At 41.4% G+C, this 19,974-nt stretch overlaps 1 protein-coding gene across 3 annotated transcripts in view; it reads right to left on the bottom strand.

Annotated features, from left to right (window-relative positions):
• Positions 1-19,974, bottom strand: part of pld1a (phospholipase D1a) — a 60,085-nt gene that overhangs the window by 28,388 nt on the left and 11,723 nt on the right. For 2 of the 3 annotated variants that reach the window (XM_050061078.1, XM_050061077.1), the window contains exons 2-6: positions 6,946-7,155; positions 4,109-4,278; positions 3,686-3,828; positions 640-751; positions 305-370 (exon numbers count right to left, since the gene is read on the bottom strand). In XM_050061078.1, the coding sequence (XP_049917035.1) occupies positions 305-370; positions 640-751; positions 3,686-3,828; positions 4,109-4,278; positions 6,946-7,123 (669 nt within the window). In that variant the 5' untranslated portion in view covers positions 7,124-7,155. The remainder of the gene's footprint in view (positions 1-304; positions 371-639; positions 752-3,685; positions 3,829-4,108; positions 4,279-6,945; positions 7,156-19,974) is intronic. The other variant, XM_050061079.1, reaches the window with a different exon arrangement.

Consider the following 19,974-nt stretch of genomic DNA (forward strand, 5'->3'; position numbering starts at 1 on the left):
TGCCCAATTGTTTTTACAAGTAATATTCATACTGGTTCAAATAAACAATCTGATTGTATTTCCCTTCTTTGCTGAGCAACAGTTTTGCATAAAAGGAATTAAGGGCCTGTCCCAAATATAAACCTACTGACTTCAGTGATTTGAGCAAATAATAGCCCGGGCTACTAATTGAAGTTTTACATTTGATACATATGTAGAGATATTTCTAATGCACACACAATAAGTATAAACTTTAACTTGTAGTTGATCAGGCAGTCATTATGTGGTTACGTGACAGCTTACAGTGCTCAGTATGATTACTCACAGTATGATGATATTTGCGGTACATGGCCATCTTCAGCAGCTTGTTCAAATAGTCTTCTAATTGTCTCTGTAGAAACACATACACTATATTTGGGCCATTGTGAGTATTTTAAGGACAAAATCAAAGCACATAATTACCAACATGCACACACACACACACACAGTCAGAGAGGGTATTAGAGGATACATATGCTGGCAAGGAGTTTAGTGCCATGGCAACAAGCGAGTGCCAGGAGAGCTCCTTGCCACGAAGTTAAGATATGACAAGAGTGAATGTTCCAACCAGAAAAAGAAACAGGCAGAAAGGCTGCAGGGCTCTGCAGCGGTGCGACGTACCCTCCTGCTGGAGACCTGCTCATCTCGCACCAGCTCGTCTCCGCTGCCCCTCGGCAGGGAGGGCATCTCCCTCACCTCACTCTTCCTCACTGTTCGTCTCCTCACTGTGTGGCTGAGACAGAGACAGAGGAAACTGAGATGATGATGTTAAAGTCCAAGCTATTTCAAAATCGCACAGTGTTTCCATACTTTGTCCTTGAAGTTTGGGGATGAACTTTAAGCACAAACAACTTCTGGGTGATGGCTTTTTTTGTTCCATCATTGCCCGAAGCTAAAAACTCAAGTTTCAGCTGTTATTTTGACACATAAGTTCCTGTGTATCTTGCCGCGAGCAGTTGTGTAGAAAAGCAAATATAAAAGCTTGAATAAACTGACAGGCTGCAGGTTGACTCACTGTTGTGTGACATCAACCAGGGATACAGAACGGCAAAATGAACATTTATTCAACTAAAAACAACACGACTTCTTATTTTTGAAGCAAAAAGCAAGCACAAAAACAATTGTAAGAATCCATCATGTGCCCCTGTCTATAACAGAATTAAGTCAAAATCACAGACAGGGAGAGAGAAAGAGGGAGTAGGGCAAAAGTAAATCCTATTAAAATTCAAGGGCAACATTCCTTTGTCTTGAATATCACCAGAGAGAAAGAGGAAGGGAAAGAGACAGAGACATAAGGGAAAAAGAGGAAAACAAAGGAAGGAAGTTGAGATGTCAGAGTACCACTGTACTGTTTGCAAAAGTTGATAAATTATTACATTCATGCATTTTCCGTAAGCTGGAGCTGAAGCCTATCCCAGCTGGGACAGGTCACCAGACTATCACAGGACTGACACATAGAGACAGACAACATTCACACTCACATTCACACCTACTGACAATTTAGAGTCGCCAGTTAACCTGCATGTCTTTGGACTGTGGGAGGAAGCTGGAGTACCCAAAGAAAACCCACGCTGACACGGGGAGAACATGCAAACTCCACACAGAAGGGAAGAATTATTGTTGATGTCGCTGTCAAGAAAACAGCTGGATTGCTTTCCATTTTCCTCAGTGCCTAACAACTACCACAGTTTCCGTAACTTCTTCGGTTGTTCCACCACCATTTCCTCTAATGGGACTAGTAACCGCAAAGAACTCACATTGAAACTCTTTGGTACCTGCTGTGGATAGCTACTGGGAAAAATTAAAGATTTATCGTCTTCCTGTTTTGGTTATGGTACGGTTGGCATTGCCAATCGAACCCTCCTTTTCTCAGGAGATTAAACACAATGGCATAGGCTAGTAAATACGAAGTTTATAGGGAACCACTCTAAACACTGATGGTGTAATTATTCGAAAGCCATGACACTGTGCAATCAACACTGACTTCATGATGATAATCTAAAGCAAAAATTTCCACTTTAAATGTTGTGTCTTGATTGTTTCATCCAAACACAAACAGAAATTGCTGAGCATACTGACTTCCTGGAGTCCTCTCGCTGCCTGGCAACTGTTGCTGCATTCAAGCAATGCCAGCAGAGTGGGAATAACAGGAAAACTTCAGTCACCACAATATAAATGAACCAAGGAGAATAACACCTCGTTTCCACTGAGATATGTGTACATAGACAAGGCAACAGGAAGTCCATTCATTCCTATGTTTGGCTAACAGGCTGCTAACTGGCTAACAGGCTATTTCCTTCACTTCAGTTGCCTGTGTTGATCGTCAACTGAGTTTGTCTGATTAAAAAGAACTTGTTTATCTAGTTTTAACACACTGTGAATGAGTAATGTTATTCTGCTAAAATATGGTTATACATTATAAACAGTTAGATCGTCATTATGACTCGCTCAGCCGTTCATATGTCTTTTTTTTAGGCATCATCCATGTATTTATAGATCTACAGTAGAGCTTAGATTCTCTGCCCAAGCCTGAACCCGACCCGACCTGTGGGCTGAGTCCGGCTGTAATTTCCCACCACTATCCTCGGGCTCGGACGGGTGAGGCCCCCCCTTGACGGCACCACTGGCCACGCACATGTGAGTTGTTGACGGTGACAACGTGTGTGTCAGCTTCGTCGAGTGTACGAAGTGCAGCACGATGCTGGTATATGACAGAAAAAAGACGGGGACCCTGACGCTTAAGAGGCACGTGACGAAGGCTTGCCATGGAAAGAAAGACGAGAGTCAGCCTTCAATGTCCACGTTCGTATCCTTAAAAAAAATGTCGGGTTTAAACCGGGCTCAGGCTCATAATTACAGTTAAAGGGACGGGACGGGCTCGGACAGAACATGGATTTTTGGAGCCCGATCTAAGCTCTAATCTACGGACATCAGTCACTTTCGTAAGTGGAAACAAGGCGTTAACCTGTTCTTTAGTAAAATTTACACTCGATGTGCTGGCAGATTTCTTTAACTTCAGACAGCCAGGCTTTCTGTTTCGCCTCGTTTCCAGTCTTTATGCTAAGCTAAGCTAAGCTAATCATCCTCTGGTTCTAGCTTCATATTCAGACATGAGAGCAGCATTGATCTTCTTATCTAACTCTCAAGAAAGCAAATACGTCTATTTCCCTAAATGTAACACTACTCTTTTAATATGTTATACGTATACTCTGCAGGATTGTTGGTTTTTGTGTTTAAACATGCTCACTAGCAAAAGTGAAAGTAAAACCAACCCAAAGTTCAGCCTTATTTGCTATATTTGCATTTTTTTCAGTGCTGTGTCTCTTGGATACCTGCTGCCGACCATCTGGCACCTGGCTGCTACCTTTTGATAAAGCCTCGACCTCACCTGAGCACCCATAACTCTCCTTACTTCTGTATGAGCCTATGTATTGTTTTTCAGGAAAGACCTTCGTAGTATAACTTTGTGTGTGCACTTGTGTGTGTTAATCACACTGTGGGTAGGGAATCCTTTCGTAAAGTAACACTGTGGGGACTCAGGTAGAGACAGAAAGCCTTTTTTCCACAAGGTCAGTGCAATGTGACAAAAACAAGTGTGCTGGTGGGAGTGTAAATCTACCAGTATGTGCGTGTGTGTGTGTGTGTGTGTGTGTGTGCAGGCACCAACCTGCGTGACGGCAATGGTATCCTCATGAAGGTCTTGTACGTCCTCAGCTCTCTGTGAAGCTCCATGAAGTGTTTCTCCTTCCTCTTGACCACCCAGGTAAACTCACCGTGCTTCAGCTCAATCTTGAACACCGCTGGTAGAGACTGAAGATACACACACAAGGTGGGAGAGAGATATTGGGGCAAACATTGAGGTTAGAGTCATTTTAGTTGCTGTGAGATGGTTGTTCTAAAAGCAAAAATTCAAATTCAAATACATAAAGAATTGCAGCAGACACTAATTATAGAGGCTTTTATCCTGTGCAGCTCATAATTAACATCTGATCCCTATATTTTCTGAAATAGAAACAACCAAAGCTAAGGAGTGCCACAAAAGATAGTAATAATATCTGGATTGTTTTGTCATCAACACTGTGTGCAGTACCTTGTTGACACTCCTTTGGTGCGACAGGTTGAAGCGGTCTTGTGCCGTGGTGAATCTCTCCACCTCAAGTATCCGGGCAGTAATGGGAACAGTGGAAAGGTAGACCTTTGCGCTGGCTTCCTTGAAGCCCACCGTGGCATAAACAGCTGAAAATGCAATACGACTGTCCCCTTGGAGAAAGACAGAGGCGGGTGGTTAGCGTGATTTTTCCTTTTCTTCTGTTTGTGCATGTAGGAGTTGTTCCGGCTGCTTAGGAGCGAGTAGGCTGCATCGCCGAAAACTCAGCCTTTGTTCAAGATTTTTTACTTTGCAGTGTTGGGTCAAATGCTTCTGTTTATGCTCCGGTAAAGTTTGTGAGATCTAAATTATGTAAAGGAAAAATCCACCCTCATACTCCTGCACTGTTAGACAGAAGCTCAGTTTCCTTTTGTAACTCAATTTTGTCAATTTTCCACACTGACAGACGATGTGAGCCCACTTTCCCTCAGCCTGGCTGGTTCACTATCCCTCAGTTGTCCTACATCTCCCAGAGATCCTGTGTGCAACCCTTGGAGGACATTCACATACTTACTGATTTGAGATTATATCATCACAGAAACATTGCTTATGAATGATGAATCTAGTTCACAATCTGACAAGTTTCCTGGAAGTTTAATCTCTTGAGGACTTTACATAACAGCCTACTACCAGCTGATCTGTTTATCACTTGAATAACTGACTGCTCTGTTCAGCTGAGAGGTTTGCCAAGTATTTAAAGCAATCACAGTGGCACACTCTTAAAAATAAAGGCGCCAAGTAGAACCATATCTGGCTCTTCAGCTTCAGGTCCCCACAGGTCAGCGGTGTCTGGACTTTGAATGGGGGCCAGATTAGATCATGTGAAAATACGTTAAGGGCCAGCTGCTTCTTACATCATATGGGTTATTAAAAAAAACACATACAAATGAAACATTCGCAACTGTTTAATCTTTCAGTGAAAAAGAATTCAACTTTCCATCACTGTGGAAAGTGGCGGCCCTCACTGTCAGCTTAATGGCCATGTCTGCTACCTGGCAGGAAATATCTGCTGTTATACAACCATTAATTGCTTGTTTACAGTTTATGACAACACATTAGTTCCACCTGCGCAGTTCCTATTTGGTGCACATCTATAAACTGTATGATAGTTCTGCTATCGTGCAATGAACGGAGCAGATGTAGAGTGATCTTGCATGATTAACAGATGTGTGTTTTGGGCCACAATTAGTATATTTTAAACAGCAAGCCAGGGGCGGGCTCCAGAGGGAGTTCGGAGTAGAACCACCTCTTCTTTGCATTGAGAGGGGTAAGTTGAGGTGGTTCGGGCATCTGATCAGGATGCCTCCTGGGTGCCTCCCGTTACAGGTGTTCTGGGCACATCCCACTCGTAGGAGGCTCGGGGCAGACCCAGAACACACTGGAGGGACTACATATCTCATCTGGCTTGGAACCCCTTGGGGTCGTCTGGGGTGCTTTGCTTGTCCTGCTGCCCCCATGACCTGGCCACGGATAAGCGGACGAAAACGGATGGATGGAAGCCAGGGGCCATTTAAAATCATTCCACAGGCCACAATTGGCCACTGGGACGGACTTTGAACATGCCTGCCATAGATGAACCCTTTCTGGTTTTTGGTAAATCCTTTTATAAAGGTTCCACCTGGAACATTTTCAGAGAGCTCTACCTAGAACCTAGTATCCATGGTTATACCTTGGACCATCTGTGAAAGGCTCCACCCAAAACCACCTGTGAAAGTTTTTACAGAAAATCCTTCTATGGGATAACGTTTCCATCAAGAACCCTCTCTGGGGGATCTATCCAGAACCTTTCCACCTTGCTAGCAAGAACCCACCCAGGGGTACTACCGAGAACCCCTTAATAATCCAAGGGTTTCATCTTGGACCCACCCAGGACTTTCTGCTGAGAACTCTTTTTTATTCCACTAATTATGGTTTTAGTGTAACAGGTTAGTCTGTGGCAAAGGAAACAAAGGCAAACAGCCTTAGTCTTCATGACACTTCTAATGGGCCATTAGTGATTGAAGGGATACTTTGCGGATTTTCAGCCAGCTTTGTATCACCACAGTGTGAGTAGTACATGTAAATGAACTGTGTTAAACTTCCCGCCATCCGACCTGTGCCTAGATATCCCTACTTCCCCCTGGCAAAACTCTGCCGGGTGACACTTACTGATGCAAAACACGTCATCCAGACGAGTTTCGCTTGCTGCCTGGGCTGTTTCTGGAACAACAGGCTGTATTGCATCTTTGTATTGCCTGCCACCCATGCCGCCACAATGGACACAAAGAGTATAGAAGCAGACCAAAAGAGAGATCCACCTCTCTCTCTGTCTCTGTCTCTGAAACTTGGACTTGGAAGATAGTATCTTTTCTATATGATGTGAAAATGATGATAAACACAAGTAAAACTGATCGATCAATGGGACTTCAGGTACATCCACATTTTTAAAAAAAATACCATTGAAAACATGGATAAACATTTAAATTTCTGAGGGTGAGGATCTTTTAATATCTATGCTTTCAACGATCCTTTAAAAACTTTCTTTCAAAATGTTTTTTGGATAAAAATGGTTCTTATTGGAACCCTTAATCCTACAAAGAACCATTTTCTTCAAAAAGGGGTTCTTCAGAAGCAAATGATTCTGGGTACAACCTCAGCCTTTGGAACCCTTATTTCACTGAGGGCTATTTGTTTTGTTTATTGTTATTGTTTCATTTAAGGTATCACCTTATTCTCGGGTGAAATGATGGAATCACACTACTTGAGCCAGACGGAAAATATGCAAACACACACACACACACCTATGTTGTTTCCATCATAGTCGTTATCCTCTCCCTCCCCCATGTCCAGCTCTCTGGTATCCAGGCTCTCCACAAGCTCGGCCATGGTGATACCGTCGTGCGCGTCTGGGGCCGCTGTGTTTTCCTCAGAGTTCACCAGGTTAAGGTTACTGGTCGTGGGCGGGGCTTTACCCAGCATGTTCAGCAGTTAGCCCCAAGAGCAGGGCGAGCCTGGAGGAGAAGAGAGGAGAGATTATCATTTCATAAATGAAAAAAAAGACATGGGTTGGGTCAGATCACTTAGAAATGTAGTCAGTTATTGAATACAGATGACATGGCAGTTTTTGGTAATTAATAACGTAATTCATTGGATTACAAAAACATGAAATATAATCCAAATACCTTACTTTAGCATTGAAAATGCTGCAGCTTATACTAAAAAAGTGGGTGTAGCAACGAAAAAATCCACAAAAGAATATTCTTTTTTTCTCTTTAAACATCTCAAAACACCTTTAATGTAAATAAAAAGCATTTTGCATATTTAACATCTATAATTTGTCAAATCAAATCACGATATGTTGACATATCTTAAAGACGTAATCAAAAATGGAATCAAGCAATCTTTGACAATGCAACTGTAATCTTACTACACATTTTTTCAGATGTAATCTGGGCTGATTACAGTAGACTACACAATCCTAATTACATGTAATCCATTATGACCCAACGCAGAAACATCAAATGCTGTGGAATCAAAGGGAATTAGAGAGTGACTGGGTTCGTATGTCCATGTTGTTGTAAACTATATGGCTGTTTCCTGAGGGTACATAGACTCCCATGGAGACAGACTGTCACTCGACCTTTCATTATGTTGTGATTAAGAGAGATTACACAAGACCCTGATGTTCTATTATAAGAGTCCTGTGAGAACCGCAAGTATACAGGCTCTTTAATAAGCAGACAAATGTTCTGTAGTCACAGCTGGAATAGCTTTCAATGTCACATGTGCCCACTGAACCAGAGACAAGGATGAAAATACGCAAAAACAGAACAGTTCAGTCCTGACAGTCAACAGAGCAGGTGACAGAAGTGAGTGGGTGCACAGATGTCAGAAGTGTTCAACTGGCTTGATCTAGTAACTGCATGAGCCCAAACATGATTCACATAATTTTTATGCTAATAAAACTGTTGGGAAGAACCTGCATTTGTTATGTTTCTCCATCTGTCTGTGTGTTTTCTTATTGTATCTGTATAGACAAACCACTGTGTTGATCATTATCCCTGGAGGCACAATCTATTTAGGAGAACAGTTTATTCAGCACTCTGTCACTGATATGTCAGAAAGCCATTAATTTTGACATCTAAAAAAAATTCATTCATTCATTTCTGTAACCGCTAATCCTGTTAGCGGTCGAGGGGGGACCAGCTGACCCTGGGTGAGACGATACACCCTGGACAGGTCACCAGACTATCACAGGGCTGACACATAGAGACAGACAACCATTCACATTCACACCTACGGACAATTTAGAGTCACCAATTAACCTGCATGTCTTTGGACTGTGGGAGGAAGCTGGAGTACCTGGAGGAAACCCACACTGACATGGGGAGAACATGCAAACTCCGCACAGAAGGGCTCCCCCACCCTGAGGTTCGAACCCAGGCTGGGGCAACAATGCTAACCACTGTTCCACCATGCAGCCCTATAAAATAAAATAAAATAATAATACAAAAAAATCCAGAAAATCACTTATTAAAATCATCTTATTTTGAGTACTCAAATAATTCTAAAACCAGATATTTTAGGTACTGAAGAAAACAAAACATAAAAACCTGGAAATGGTGTGAGTGAATGAGGTTTTTTTTCATATTAATATTTACATAAATAATAATGTGAAAAAACACTAGATTTTTCTCATACAAAATTAGCATTTTTTATATTAATATTAAAAAAAAATCAGATTTTTCCCACATAGCATTTCCAGGTTTTCATGTTTTGTTTTCTTCAGTACTTAAAATACTTGTTTTGAGAATTATTTGTGTAGTCTGAGGACGATCAGAGGAACGAGAACATTGCTCTAATTGAGTGATTTTCTGAACAAAGTGTCGCAGCCCCATTTGAGTTTGGACAGCTGAGGAGTTTTAAGCATGTCCTAATATGGGGAGCTCCTTAAACTGTGGCGTGGCACTGTCATTAAGCTGAGGTGGTCATCATTCACTTCAGTTTTTAGCAGCAAATATGACTGAATCTAAATCATCTGTAGTTCAGTGATTCAGTGAATTATTTACTAAAGTCATGCACATCCAGCCGCCCCAACCCCAACCAACCCTTCCTCTCCAGCACCTATGCAGCGTTGATACATTTCGATGAAACATGTGTCAGTCACCCTTCCTGTGACCTGACTTCAGAGACATTCCTACGAGCTAACCTATTTAAATCCAGTTAATGACAAACTAACCGTCTGACTGACCAGTTTTTCATTACCGACACACACAATGAAAGAATGAGCCAATATCCTCCTCACCATGCAAATCATATGTCATAATCATACACCCAAATCAAACTGTGTTATCATGAGATTAATGACTTATTATGTACTCATACTGCAGATGATATTTTTGTTACTATGTGATAGATGATGGGGAGCAAAAATGACAGCAAAAGAATGACAGACTGACTTCTGGTTTCATTCCTTTGGAGACAACTCCCAGTGAAGCACCCAATGGTTCTTGGGGGATATGCATCTCAAAAATAGAATTGAGTGCTATATAAATCTCATCCCAGTATCACTTCGGTTTGTTACGTAACCAGAAAGCATGGAATCTGTTTCCCCACAATTCCTCCAGCAGCTGCTGGAAGGTGATGACCCCAGCTTTCCTGTTATTTGTGGTGTCCTAAAATATGCTGCTATTTGCTTCTGTTTTCCATTCTCCTAAGATTTTTGTACTTTAATGATCCTATTTAAAGTTATCTTCATATAACAAGTTTTGCACAACTGACACAAAAATTCTGTTGCTGACCGTGTCCATCCCTTCATGACCACAGTGTACCCATCTTCTGATGGCTACTTCCAGCAGGATAACGCACCATGTCACAAAGCTCAGATCATCTCACACTGGTTTCTTGAACATGACAATGAGTTCACTGTACTCCANAAATCTCTGAGGAATGTTTCCTGCACCTTGTTGAATCTATGCCTCAATTTATCAAGGCAGTCCTGAGAGAAAAAGGGGTCCAACCCGGTACTAGCAAGGTGTACCTAATAAAGTGGTCAGTGAGCGTATAGTCACAGAGCCTTTACTTTCTGCTGGTATCCCAAAGGCAAAGTCCTCATGTGTGGCAGCGACCATGGATAAAGGATTTCTGGGAGAGGATCGTGAATGAGGAATTCACAGAGGACTTGAATGTCNAGGGGTCCAACCCGGTACTAGCAAGGTGTACCTAATAAAGTGGTCAGTGAGCGTATAGTCACAGAGCCTTTACTTTCTGCTGGTCGCTGATCTTTCTGGGAGAGGATCGTGAATGAGGAATTCACAGAGGACTTGAATGTCTGGTGACGTATATTTGCGAAAAAAAGTGTTTCCATTACACTTTTGTGATATACTTCTATATCGACACGTCTGAAAAACCACCTCATGAGAGCGTAAAAACTTTTTCTCGACATTTGAGAATTTTTTCGAAATGTAGGTGTTTCCATTACCAGTTTTTTATTCCGATATTTAGGTTTTGCGCATTTCTAGGGTTAATGGAAACGCACTTACTGTCTAGTAGCTGACCGTCAGTCACTCAATCTACAGAAGGAAATGGCACTTCAAAATAAAAGCTCTGTGGCGGAAATTCAAAGGTTGTTTTTTGGACAACCTTGACATGTTTGCGAGTCACTTGCGATCCATTGCGTCACGACCCACCAGTTGGGAACCACTGCATTAAGGAAAAAGGTCAGGGGTCACTGCTCTACATTATGGTACACTACAGAAGTTAGAATTATTTCCAGTAAGGGGAAGGTGTTACTGTAAACCACAGAATTACTAAACTGTCTAAGTACATGACATCATGCACAGCTGTCATTAACACCCACACACACACACACACACACACATATCATTATACATTCTGAAATCTTTGCTCTCCCAAACCTTCACTCACGTTTCATTCTTTGATTTAGGTTTGAAAAAAAGCTTGATTATGACAGCCTTGCTACATATTACTTTATAGTTTGTGGTGCTGTGTCAGTGCTATGTTCGGGAATGACTTGACCGACTGCACCCATAGGAGTGGGAGTTGGTGACGAAACATTGTTGATGACGCAATGTGCTGTGTGTGACACCATGCAGAGCAAGACCTGACAAAGCTGGGCGCTACACAGATTCGCACATACACCCTTATATTAACTTTAAAAATGACATGCACCGAAACCTGTGCAGTCATGCCACTCACATGCTAATTCAACTAGTGCTTATGCATGACACACAGATTAAACAGTATACAGCACATACAGTCAAAATACTGCAGCTAGAGGCAAATGTCATATAGCTGTCTTATAGACAAATATTTGCAGCATACATCAATGTTATCACAAAGTAGGAGTCATCTTGTCATGTTTAGTAGTTGTTTACTTTGAGCAAAGGAATATAGAGAAACTGTGCTCAGCTCTCTGCTTTGGTTTCACCGGGTTCAACTCATAAAAATAAACACTTCTCAAGAATCCAAAAACCTGCTAAACCTGTTAGAAAAATTAAGCTTCTCATGTGCTTGTCATCTGTAAAATCCTGCATTACTAAAACAGGATCCAGACAGGGTGTGGAGAATAACAGCTCTGCAGCTACAATAAATCTTTCATCCTTCAAGTTCAGGATACAGTCGAGAAAAAAACAGCCAAAAAGAAGTAGCTGTGCACATAAAGCACCAGCAAGCAGTGTGCTTAGTCATCCAAGACTACCCCATTCACATGTGGCCCATTAACAAACCTCCCTCCGAGTGTAGACACAGTAGAAAAGACTGAAGAAGAAGGGAGAGGAGAGACGGAGAGCAGTTGACTCAGCAAAAAGATTCTAAGAAGAGATTTCATTTCAGGACAGCAGTAGTAGAAGTAGAGTGTTTTATACAGTCCTTACAGCTGTGTATCTGCGTGGATCATTTTTCTCTTCTCTATCGTGTTGACTCCCCAGTTTTTCCTTCGTTTAGACAAATAATGCTATCACCTAAGAAATATTATCAAAATCAAATCAGCTGTGTCTTTTTATGACCTGGAGAAGCTTACTCATGCTTTTGTATTCTCGTGCCTCGACTACTTTAATACATTGTTTACGTGCCTCAGTAAATCTTCAGTAGCTCGCAGAACGCTGCAGCTCGTACTTTAGCTGGGACAAACTGTAGGGTCACATATCTCCCCAATTCTCACCTCCCACTGGTTACCACTTAACTTCAGCATTGATGTGTTAGATTATTTTAATACGTTTTAAAGCTCAACATAGTTTAGCGCCGAGTTGTATAGCAGAGCCTCTGACTCCCTGTGCTCCAAGTCGTGGCCTGAGATCCTCAAGCCTACCCTCACTAGTTGTCCCGAGATCAAGGTTGGTAATTAAAGTTAACTAGGCTTTTGCAAAACCTCATTAAAAATATTAACGTGACAGTGTTCTGATAAAAGCAGACAGAAAGCAGTCGCTACTAAGATAAACACTCGTGCTTGGACAAGACACTAAAAGGTTTACTGAGGATTTGGCCTGAAGTTTCAGAGATGGCTTTTACACAGCCTTGAGACAGATGATCAAATGTATTGTGATGAGTCGAGCATGAAGTCACTGTCACCAGTCTAAGGAAAAACAGCAAACACAGTCTTGTCTCTGAGGTACACTGGGTGGAGCAGCACCAAAGAATAAGGTTTTGGTGATTCATCAGATTTCTGGACAGTTTGCTCTGAAGCAATATGGGAGGGAACAACACACACTTGGAGACAAAGAACAAAGTCAGTTGTTTCTTTACAGTCTGAAACTTACAGCAGAGGTATACAGTTAACCTCCTGAGACCCTGCATCCTCATATGTGGACATCACATTTTGGGTTTCCCGCACCTTATACTTCATTCTGCTTAACTTAGACCTGCTGTCCTCGTTTGTGGACACTTTTATGCTCAGTCTACAGCTGATCCAGACACAAAAGTGAACAAGGTGCAAAACCTGATCAAATTTTGTGGTTGAAACTTAATTATTTGTGCTAAATAATATCTGTAGTTGACCAATTTTAGCAACAGTAACGAGCTAAAATGCTGTTAATTAGGAAGTACTTGTTTGAGGACATTAGGACTAAATTATCGTCTTGTTTGAGGACATTGGGACTTTTTGTTTTGTTTTGGCTCAACAATGTTCAGGTATTGAAGTACTTGAAACAGCTGATAATTAATTACACTTGTGACTATTAAAAATAAACCCATTGTCCCCATATAAGGACATCTTTTTTCCCCAAAAAGTACTTACTGTTCAAAGACAATGCTTAGTCTTTACTACTTATCAGGTCCTACATCCCCAAATAGCTCAGAGAAATAAACATTACCTGTGCTGTGTAGTTTGAAAATAGACAGATCATAAAATTTTAATACCTTTGACCTAAATTTAACATTCCCCAAATCTGCTCAACTTCAACATTAATCTGAACCTACAGAACTCAGATTAAGAAGACAGCCTGCTCAGGTGAGACTCAGGTAAACTGCACCTTTGTCCCTGCAAAGTGCTGGATTCTGCTCTTTGAAGCTTAAAATGCTTGTGACAAGTAAACAACACGTGAGCACGTATACCAGCAGGTAACAGCTTGACAGTAAACACTGCTGCTCCACTGAACAAGATCCAACATGCTCACACAGTCAGTATCCACCAGTTGCCTTCAGCGTGACTGCATGTCTGTTTCCTGTAGCCATTTAGTCTCCTCATTCATCAGATCATTTTCCCATTCTGTTTTTTTCTGCATAAAGATGCTGGTGTAATAATTAATGGCGCTGATTGCTGATTTTAAATCATCATCATTAGAATCAATAATTTGCGATAGATAATAATTTAACTCTTTTTCCATCATCTTCACCACACTGTTCGGTTTCAGATTTCACATTCTCAAGCAGAGAATGTTTTCCCATTGCTGAGTCGGCACTGACTGTAAAGCACGAACTTGCTTGGTCACAATTTGTACAGAAGGACAACAGTGTGGGAAATGATAGTGCACACAGTTATTAATGATGCGGTATCTTTATCAGCCCGTCTGCAAAGTATGTTAAGTATAGAGATCACATACTCAGTGGGTTGACTCTGATCTAAATCTGGATTCTTGACAAACTTCAATGTAACCTGAACCTGAATGCTCGAGAGTGACACATAGCTATCATGTTACCTCACCTGGCAGTTTTTAGGCTAGCAGCCACACATAGTGAGCTTGTCACAGGAGGGAGCCCTGGTTGTAAAAGTGGAATGGCATCTTCAAAACTCTCTGGAGCAACTTTAACTTTGTCTGGCTACCTGCCTTCACAGAGCCTAACAAAGGACATTTTGGACAACTGGTATCACAAAGCTGGCTATTAACTGACTCTGGTAACTCTGGCAGTTATCACATAGGATTCTTTAATGCGGTTGGTATTTAAAACATGTTCAGCAGTCAAGGTTATGCATTCATAATCAAAGTATTAAGAGTAAGTGATACACTGAAAGGAGCAGTGTGTAGGATTTAGAAGCATCTAGCTGCGAGAATTGTCGATTCCAACCAGCTAAACCTTCCCTCATGTGCCAAGCGAGAAACTCCTGGTTGGGATTTTTTTAGTGTTCGTTGTTTAGGAGGTTTTTACGAGGGGCAGATTTATCCGCAGACTCTTCCTCTCCAAAACAAAAAATTAAAACCAGTAAAAACACAAATTAAAGTGGCCGATGCGAAAACACAAATGGCCCTGTCTGGAGCCAACTTTCTAGTCTTCCTGCCACTCAAAGTGCTTTTATACTACGTCACATTCACCCATTCACACATGCTCAAACATTCACATGCTCTCACACACAGATAGAACAGCCATTGGGAGCAATTTGGGGTTCAGTATCTTGCCTAAGGATACTTCGGCATGGATACCGTAGGAGCCAATAACCGAACCGCCAATCTTCCAATTGGTGGACAACCCACTCTACCTCAGCCACCCGCCAGTGTTTGGTTCATCCATTCTGGGTGATGAGGTCCAAAACCTGATCACATTTTATGGTTGAAACTTGTTTATCTATCAGTAATAATTATTGTAATTTGATAGGACAACCAATTTGACCATTTTAGCAACAGTAACAAGCTGAGACACTGTTAATCTGAAAGACACTGGGACCTTATTATCGTCTCTGTTAAAGACAAATCAAAGCTTTCCCGGATCATTAATCAAGCAAGCAAAATAACTGGCAAAACTCAAAATCAATTATCAGCACTCCACACCCAAGCAGTTAAAAGGAAAGCCAACCTCATTACACAGGATCCTGCCCAACCCCTGCACAAGCCCTTCCAACTCCTGCCATCAGTCTGCCGCTATAAAGTCCCCCTATCTAAGAAAAACATCCACAAAAACTCATTCATACCCACTGCCATAAACATCTTAAATAAACAATGAACAATGGACAAAATAACCCTGATGCACTATGTCACTTTACACATATCCACACCTTTTATCTTGTCTATTTTTACAGTTTTAATTTTATACTTGTTTTTAAGATCTATACACACTGTGTGTGCTTTCAGAATCTGTGTTGTGCAACTGTTTCTAATCAGTGTATTGTCTTGTCTTGTATGTGGAGCCACGTCGAAGAAAATTTTCTGTTACGAGAGACAACAAATTTTTCTGAATCTGAATCTGAACCTGAATCTCCCTTGAGGACATTGGGACTTTATTGTCATCTCGTTTCAGGACATTGGGACATTATTGTCGTGACATCTGATGACACTGGGACTTAATTATCATTGACCATGTTTAGGTTTTTTATACTTATTGAGTCCTATTGTTCCCAAATAGCTGGGAGAAATTAAAAACGCATTTAAAACAGAGGTTAGGTGCTCAGGAGGATCTAGTTCTGGAGTTTTTAAACTTTAGCTGTGGCTAATTCAACCTTCCTGGACCTATGACACTGTGGAAATGCAAGTTGCAAGTGGACCTCTACAACTTGTATTTGAGTAGCCCTGGTAGAGTGTACATTTATGAAGGTAAAACAACTAAATGAATATCACAATATTAATTACATAGAAGTTAAATGATGCTATCAAGACCTTTTTGCTCGTAGCACATTTTTGTATGGTATTTATTCATCAAATAAAAAAAGGTCATGAAGCAATCCTGACGAGTCACCACCATATATTGATAAAATTGATTCAAAAACAACAAAATCTATATCAAAATGTCCTAAACAGAAAGTTAATCTTTTGTTTAAATCAATAAAAAGTAATTATTATAGTCTACATAGACATGCAGGATGTATTATGGTCATTAAATTCAACAAGGCCCTTTGGCTGACCACTGGAGTGTGGCGTGCATGCAATCTTAGATTCCAGAAGAAGTATTTCTGACAGTGCAGTTATCTTCCTGCTACTCTAAGAATATCCGCAGGCCTGACCCACACAACTGCAGAGGGACCTGGCATGCCGCATGTGGCTTGGATGTCTGCATGCGTAGACTCAGATGTCAAACAGCACATACACAAGCGCTGGTCATGGTATCTGTGCCTACATTACGCAACCTGACATGAGAGCAGAGAGAGGACGAGAACACAATGAGACGAGTTTGCAGGAGTTATCTCTCGATTCCATTCCAATGGAACACTGCCTACTTCCTGCTTCCTGTCCTGTTGTCATGGCGATAGTTTGAACAGCCAGCGAGCAACTTGTGTATAAATATCAACAGAGGCAGCTACTGTAAGGGCATCCGCCTCTCCCTTCATGTGCTAGCATCCCTCCTAAATGTTAATTAGTTGGAATCAATGCATAGATGAAGAAATAAAAATGTTGAGTGGGAGAAGAAGAACTGTGGAGGTTCAGCGGAGTGTGACAGAGAGGGGGAAAATGAGGCATCGTAAAAGCGAAGTGGGAGCTCATCAATCTCTTCAACATGCAACACAAGGGAAATTTAGTCTTTTACCCTACCCCACAGAGCCATTAAAAGCATATTGCTACATCTTTCATGCAGGGACCAACTTCATAACTTCTGAGACCAAATCCATTACACTACATTTCACTCAAATTTAGAGCTAAGCTTTTGAGATATAAGAATGTTCCACAACAACTTTGGTTCCACTTTCTAATAAGGCACCCTTCATAAAGCTTTATATCTAAAACTTTATTAATATAATTATATATTACAACATATTACTGATGCTTTATCGAGTCATTTATACGTCATTAACGGAACAAATTTTGGGTTGCCAATTTGTGAAAAATCTCTTTGATGACTGCAAATTCAGTTTTCTCTGATCTGAGGTATAGTGACAAACTTGGGCCAAAGCAAGTATAATTTTCAAGACAGAAAGGTCAACTTGGGCTCAAACTGAAGCTTATCAACTTGGGAAGTTTTCTATAGCCTGGTTCCAGACCATAGACCTCGCCCACTCAACTGAGTAGGCTTGCATCTCTGGTCTGGCATACTTCAGTGAATTTGTGATTTATCTCGTCCAAACGATGGACGGACCAATGAACGCCGGGGGTGGGGGCGGGTCTAGCGATTAGCCAATCAGCGCCACACTGATGTCAAGCTGTCCGCTGGTGGTTAACTGGTGAGGATAGCAACAATGGCGACCGCTACAGATCCTACAGACCACATTAACGATGCTATCGAGGTATTTCGCCACTACTCACATTAATGGAGGACCAAATTAAGGAAGCTGCTAAACTGGATTTAACGGCGATGCAGCTGAGCGTGCACGACAACGGAGACATTTTAAACGGGCAATGCTCGCTTGTTTTCGGCACCCCCGAGGCATGGATACTAATGACGTCAGATTCTGGGTGAGTCGTTGATCTCTACTGATTGGTTAGGGAAAAATCAAATTCCCTCCCCCTTGTAAATTGCCTTCAATGGAGGCAATGTCAGACTGAAGGTTCTGGGAGCTTCAGTCTGACACTCAGGCTAAGTTTTCTATGTACAAGTAAAGCAGTGATATTAAACACAAAGTGATGAAAAAGAGTATTTTTTTTGTCAAACAGACAGTAATTGTTTTGCTTTTTGGGGGATATTTTGAAATAAAATGGCAGCAAGCCCCCACAATCTTATTTTGCTTCTTTCCCCTTGTTGTCAGGATACTCCTTGCCAAATTTCATGCTTGTATGACTACTTATGCCATCGTGGTACTCAAATATTTGCATTTATATCATTTCACCAGAAACGTGTCCCAAAAAGGGGTTCTGGGCCCACTGCCACTGTCCCACTGGTGCTCGTTATCAGCTTGTGATGGCCCAAGGTTTAGGCTAATGGGTAATAATAATGAAAACAAGGTAGCAGAAAACATCATGAGGGCTGGACCTGACTTTGGCCAATAGACTGCTCTAATGGACTGTTTGACAGACGCTCATGGCTGCCAGCTGCCAATTAGCCAAGCTTAGCACAAGACTGAAAAAAACTTTTAGAAATACTATCCAACATTAGGCACCTCTAAAGCTCCCTAATCAACACATCATGTAAAAACTGAAGAGTGGATTTCACAATTCCCTGTTTTATAGAGAGAACTGTCAAGTTTTACATGACTGTTTCCTGGCCCGGAGCTGTTTCCAGGCAACCAACTGACACTTCAAGAAGTTACTGCTTCCAACCAAAAAATAGTCCAGTATATAATCCTCTGTAAAATGGAATTTTGTCTTTTTCACACTTTGGTTTTACAGCTTTAACAAATCGGACAGAGCTAGGCTAGCTTCTTCCACTTGTTTCAAGTCTTTGTGCTAAGCTAAGCTAACAAGCTGCTGGCTTTTTCCAAAGTCAACTTTAGGGGGTAACATCGCTTCCAACACTGTTGCTTGGAAAATTGGCAAATTGAGATTGTTTCCATAGTAACATCAACCCACCCACATGCCGATGAGCTGCTGGGTGACTGGCTTTACAACTGACAAGCTAACTAGGCCCAGGCTTGGACAGTTAAAAGTACTTTACTCATATCTAAGCATTTTTTAAGCTAGCATGAAGGCAGTGGTATCACGTAACACAACCTAAGACATGATTCAAGACCGATTAGGACGACTTTTCTCTCATATCTTGCTTCAAGGCCTTTTCATACTCCGCAAGAACAGAGAAATTTGTTCTCTCTCACAAGTCAATCTTTTCTTGCAGCCCTGGTTTGGGAGTTCTTGCAGCTTGTTCTTGACACATCTTCTGGGCATAACTTTTTTCTTGTGTGGTGTCCGAGAACTATTGTGTGATTGGTCAGAAATTTGAAGTGGGCATGCTTAATGCGGAAAAGCGCGTGTGACGCATGCAGCAGTCCAAGGGACCTATGAGGACTTCCCAGGAGTTCTGCACTTGAGCTTCTCATGATGTATGAAATGTCCTGGCCAGAACGAACTTTGTTCTTGTTCTTGCCACCTCAAGACAAGGAACAATTTTCTCTGTTCTTGCGGAGTATGTACAGCACAGGGCTTTAGATCAACAGGAAGGGCTTCAAAATAACCAAAACACCACGCTGGCCTCAATATTCTTCAATCAAAATGTAAGGTCGTGAAAGAAGAAAGGATGAAAACCTAAAGCTTGCTCAAGAGTTTGCAGTGTACAGACTACAGAATACAAACCACCTTTCCCCCCAAACAAAGATGGAGGCAATATTTTGACATCACGCTGACAATGATAATAGCTTCACACATGAGAGTGGTATCAATGTTCTCATCGAACTCTTCCCCAGAAAATTATTAGCATATTTCCCAAAATGTCCAATTATTCTTTTATATCTTACTATATAATGACGAAACCTCTGTCTGTCTGTGTGTCTGTTCCACGTTTTTCTCCTCACTGACTTGGTCAATCCATGTGAAATTTGGCACAGTGGTAGAGGGTCATGGGAGGATGCGAATAAAGCAATATTGCAT

The sequence above is a fragment of the Epinephelus moara genome, chromosome 14, assembly GCF_006386435.1.
Source record: "Epinephelus moara isolate mb chromosome 14, YSFRI_EMoa_1.0, whole genome shotgun sequence".
In the NCBI taxonomy this organism is placed as follows: domain Eukaryota; kingdom Metazoa; phylum Chordata; class Actinopteri; order Perciformes; family Serranidae; genus Epinephelus; species Epinephelus moara.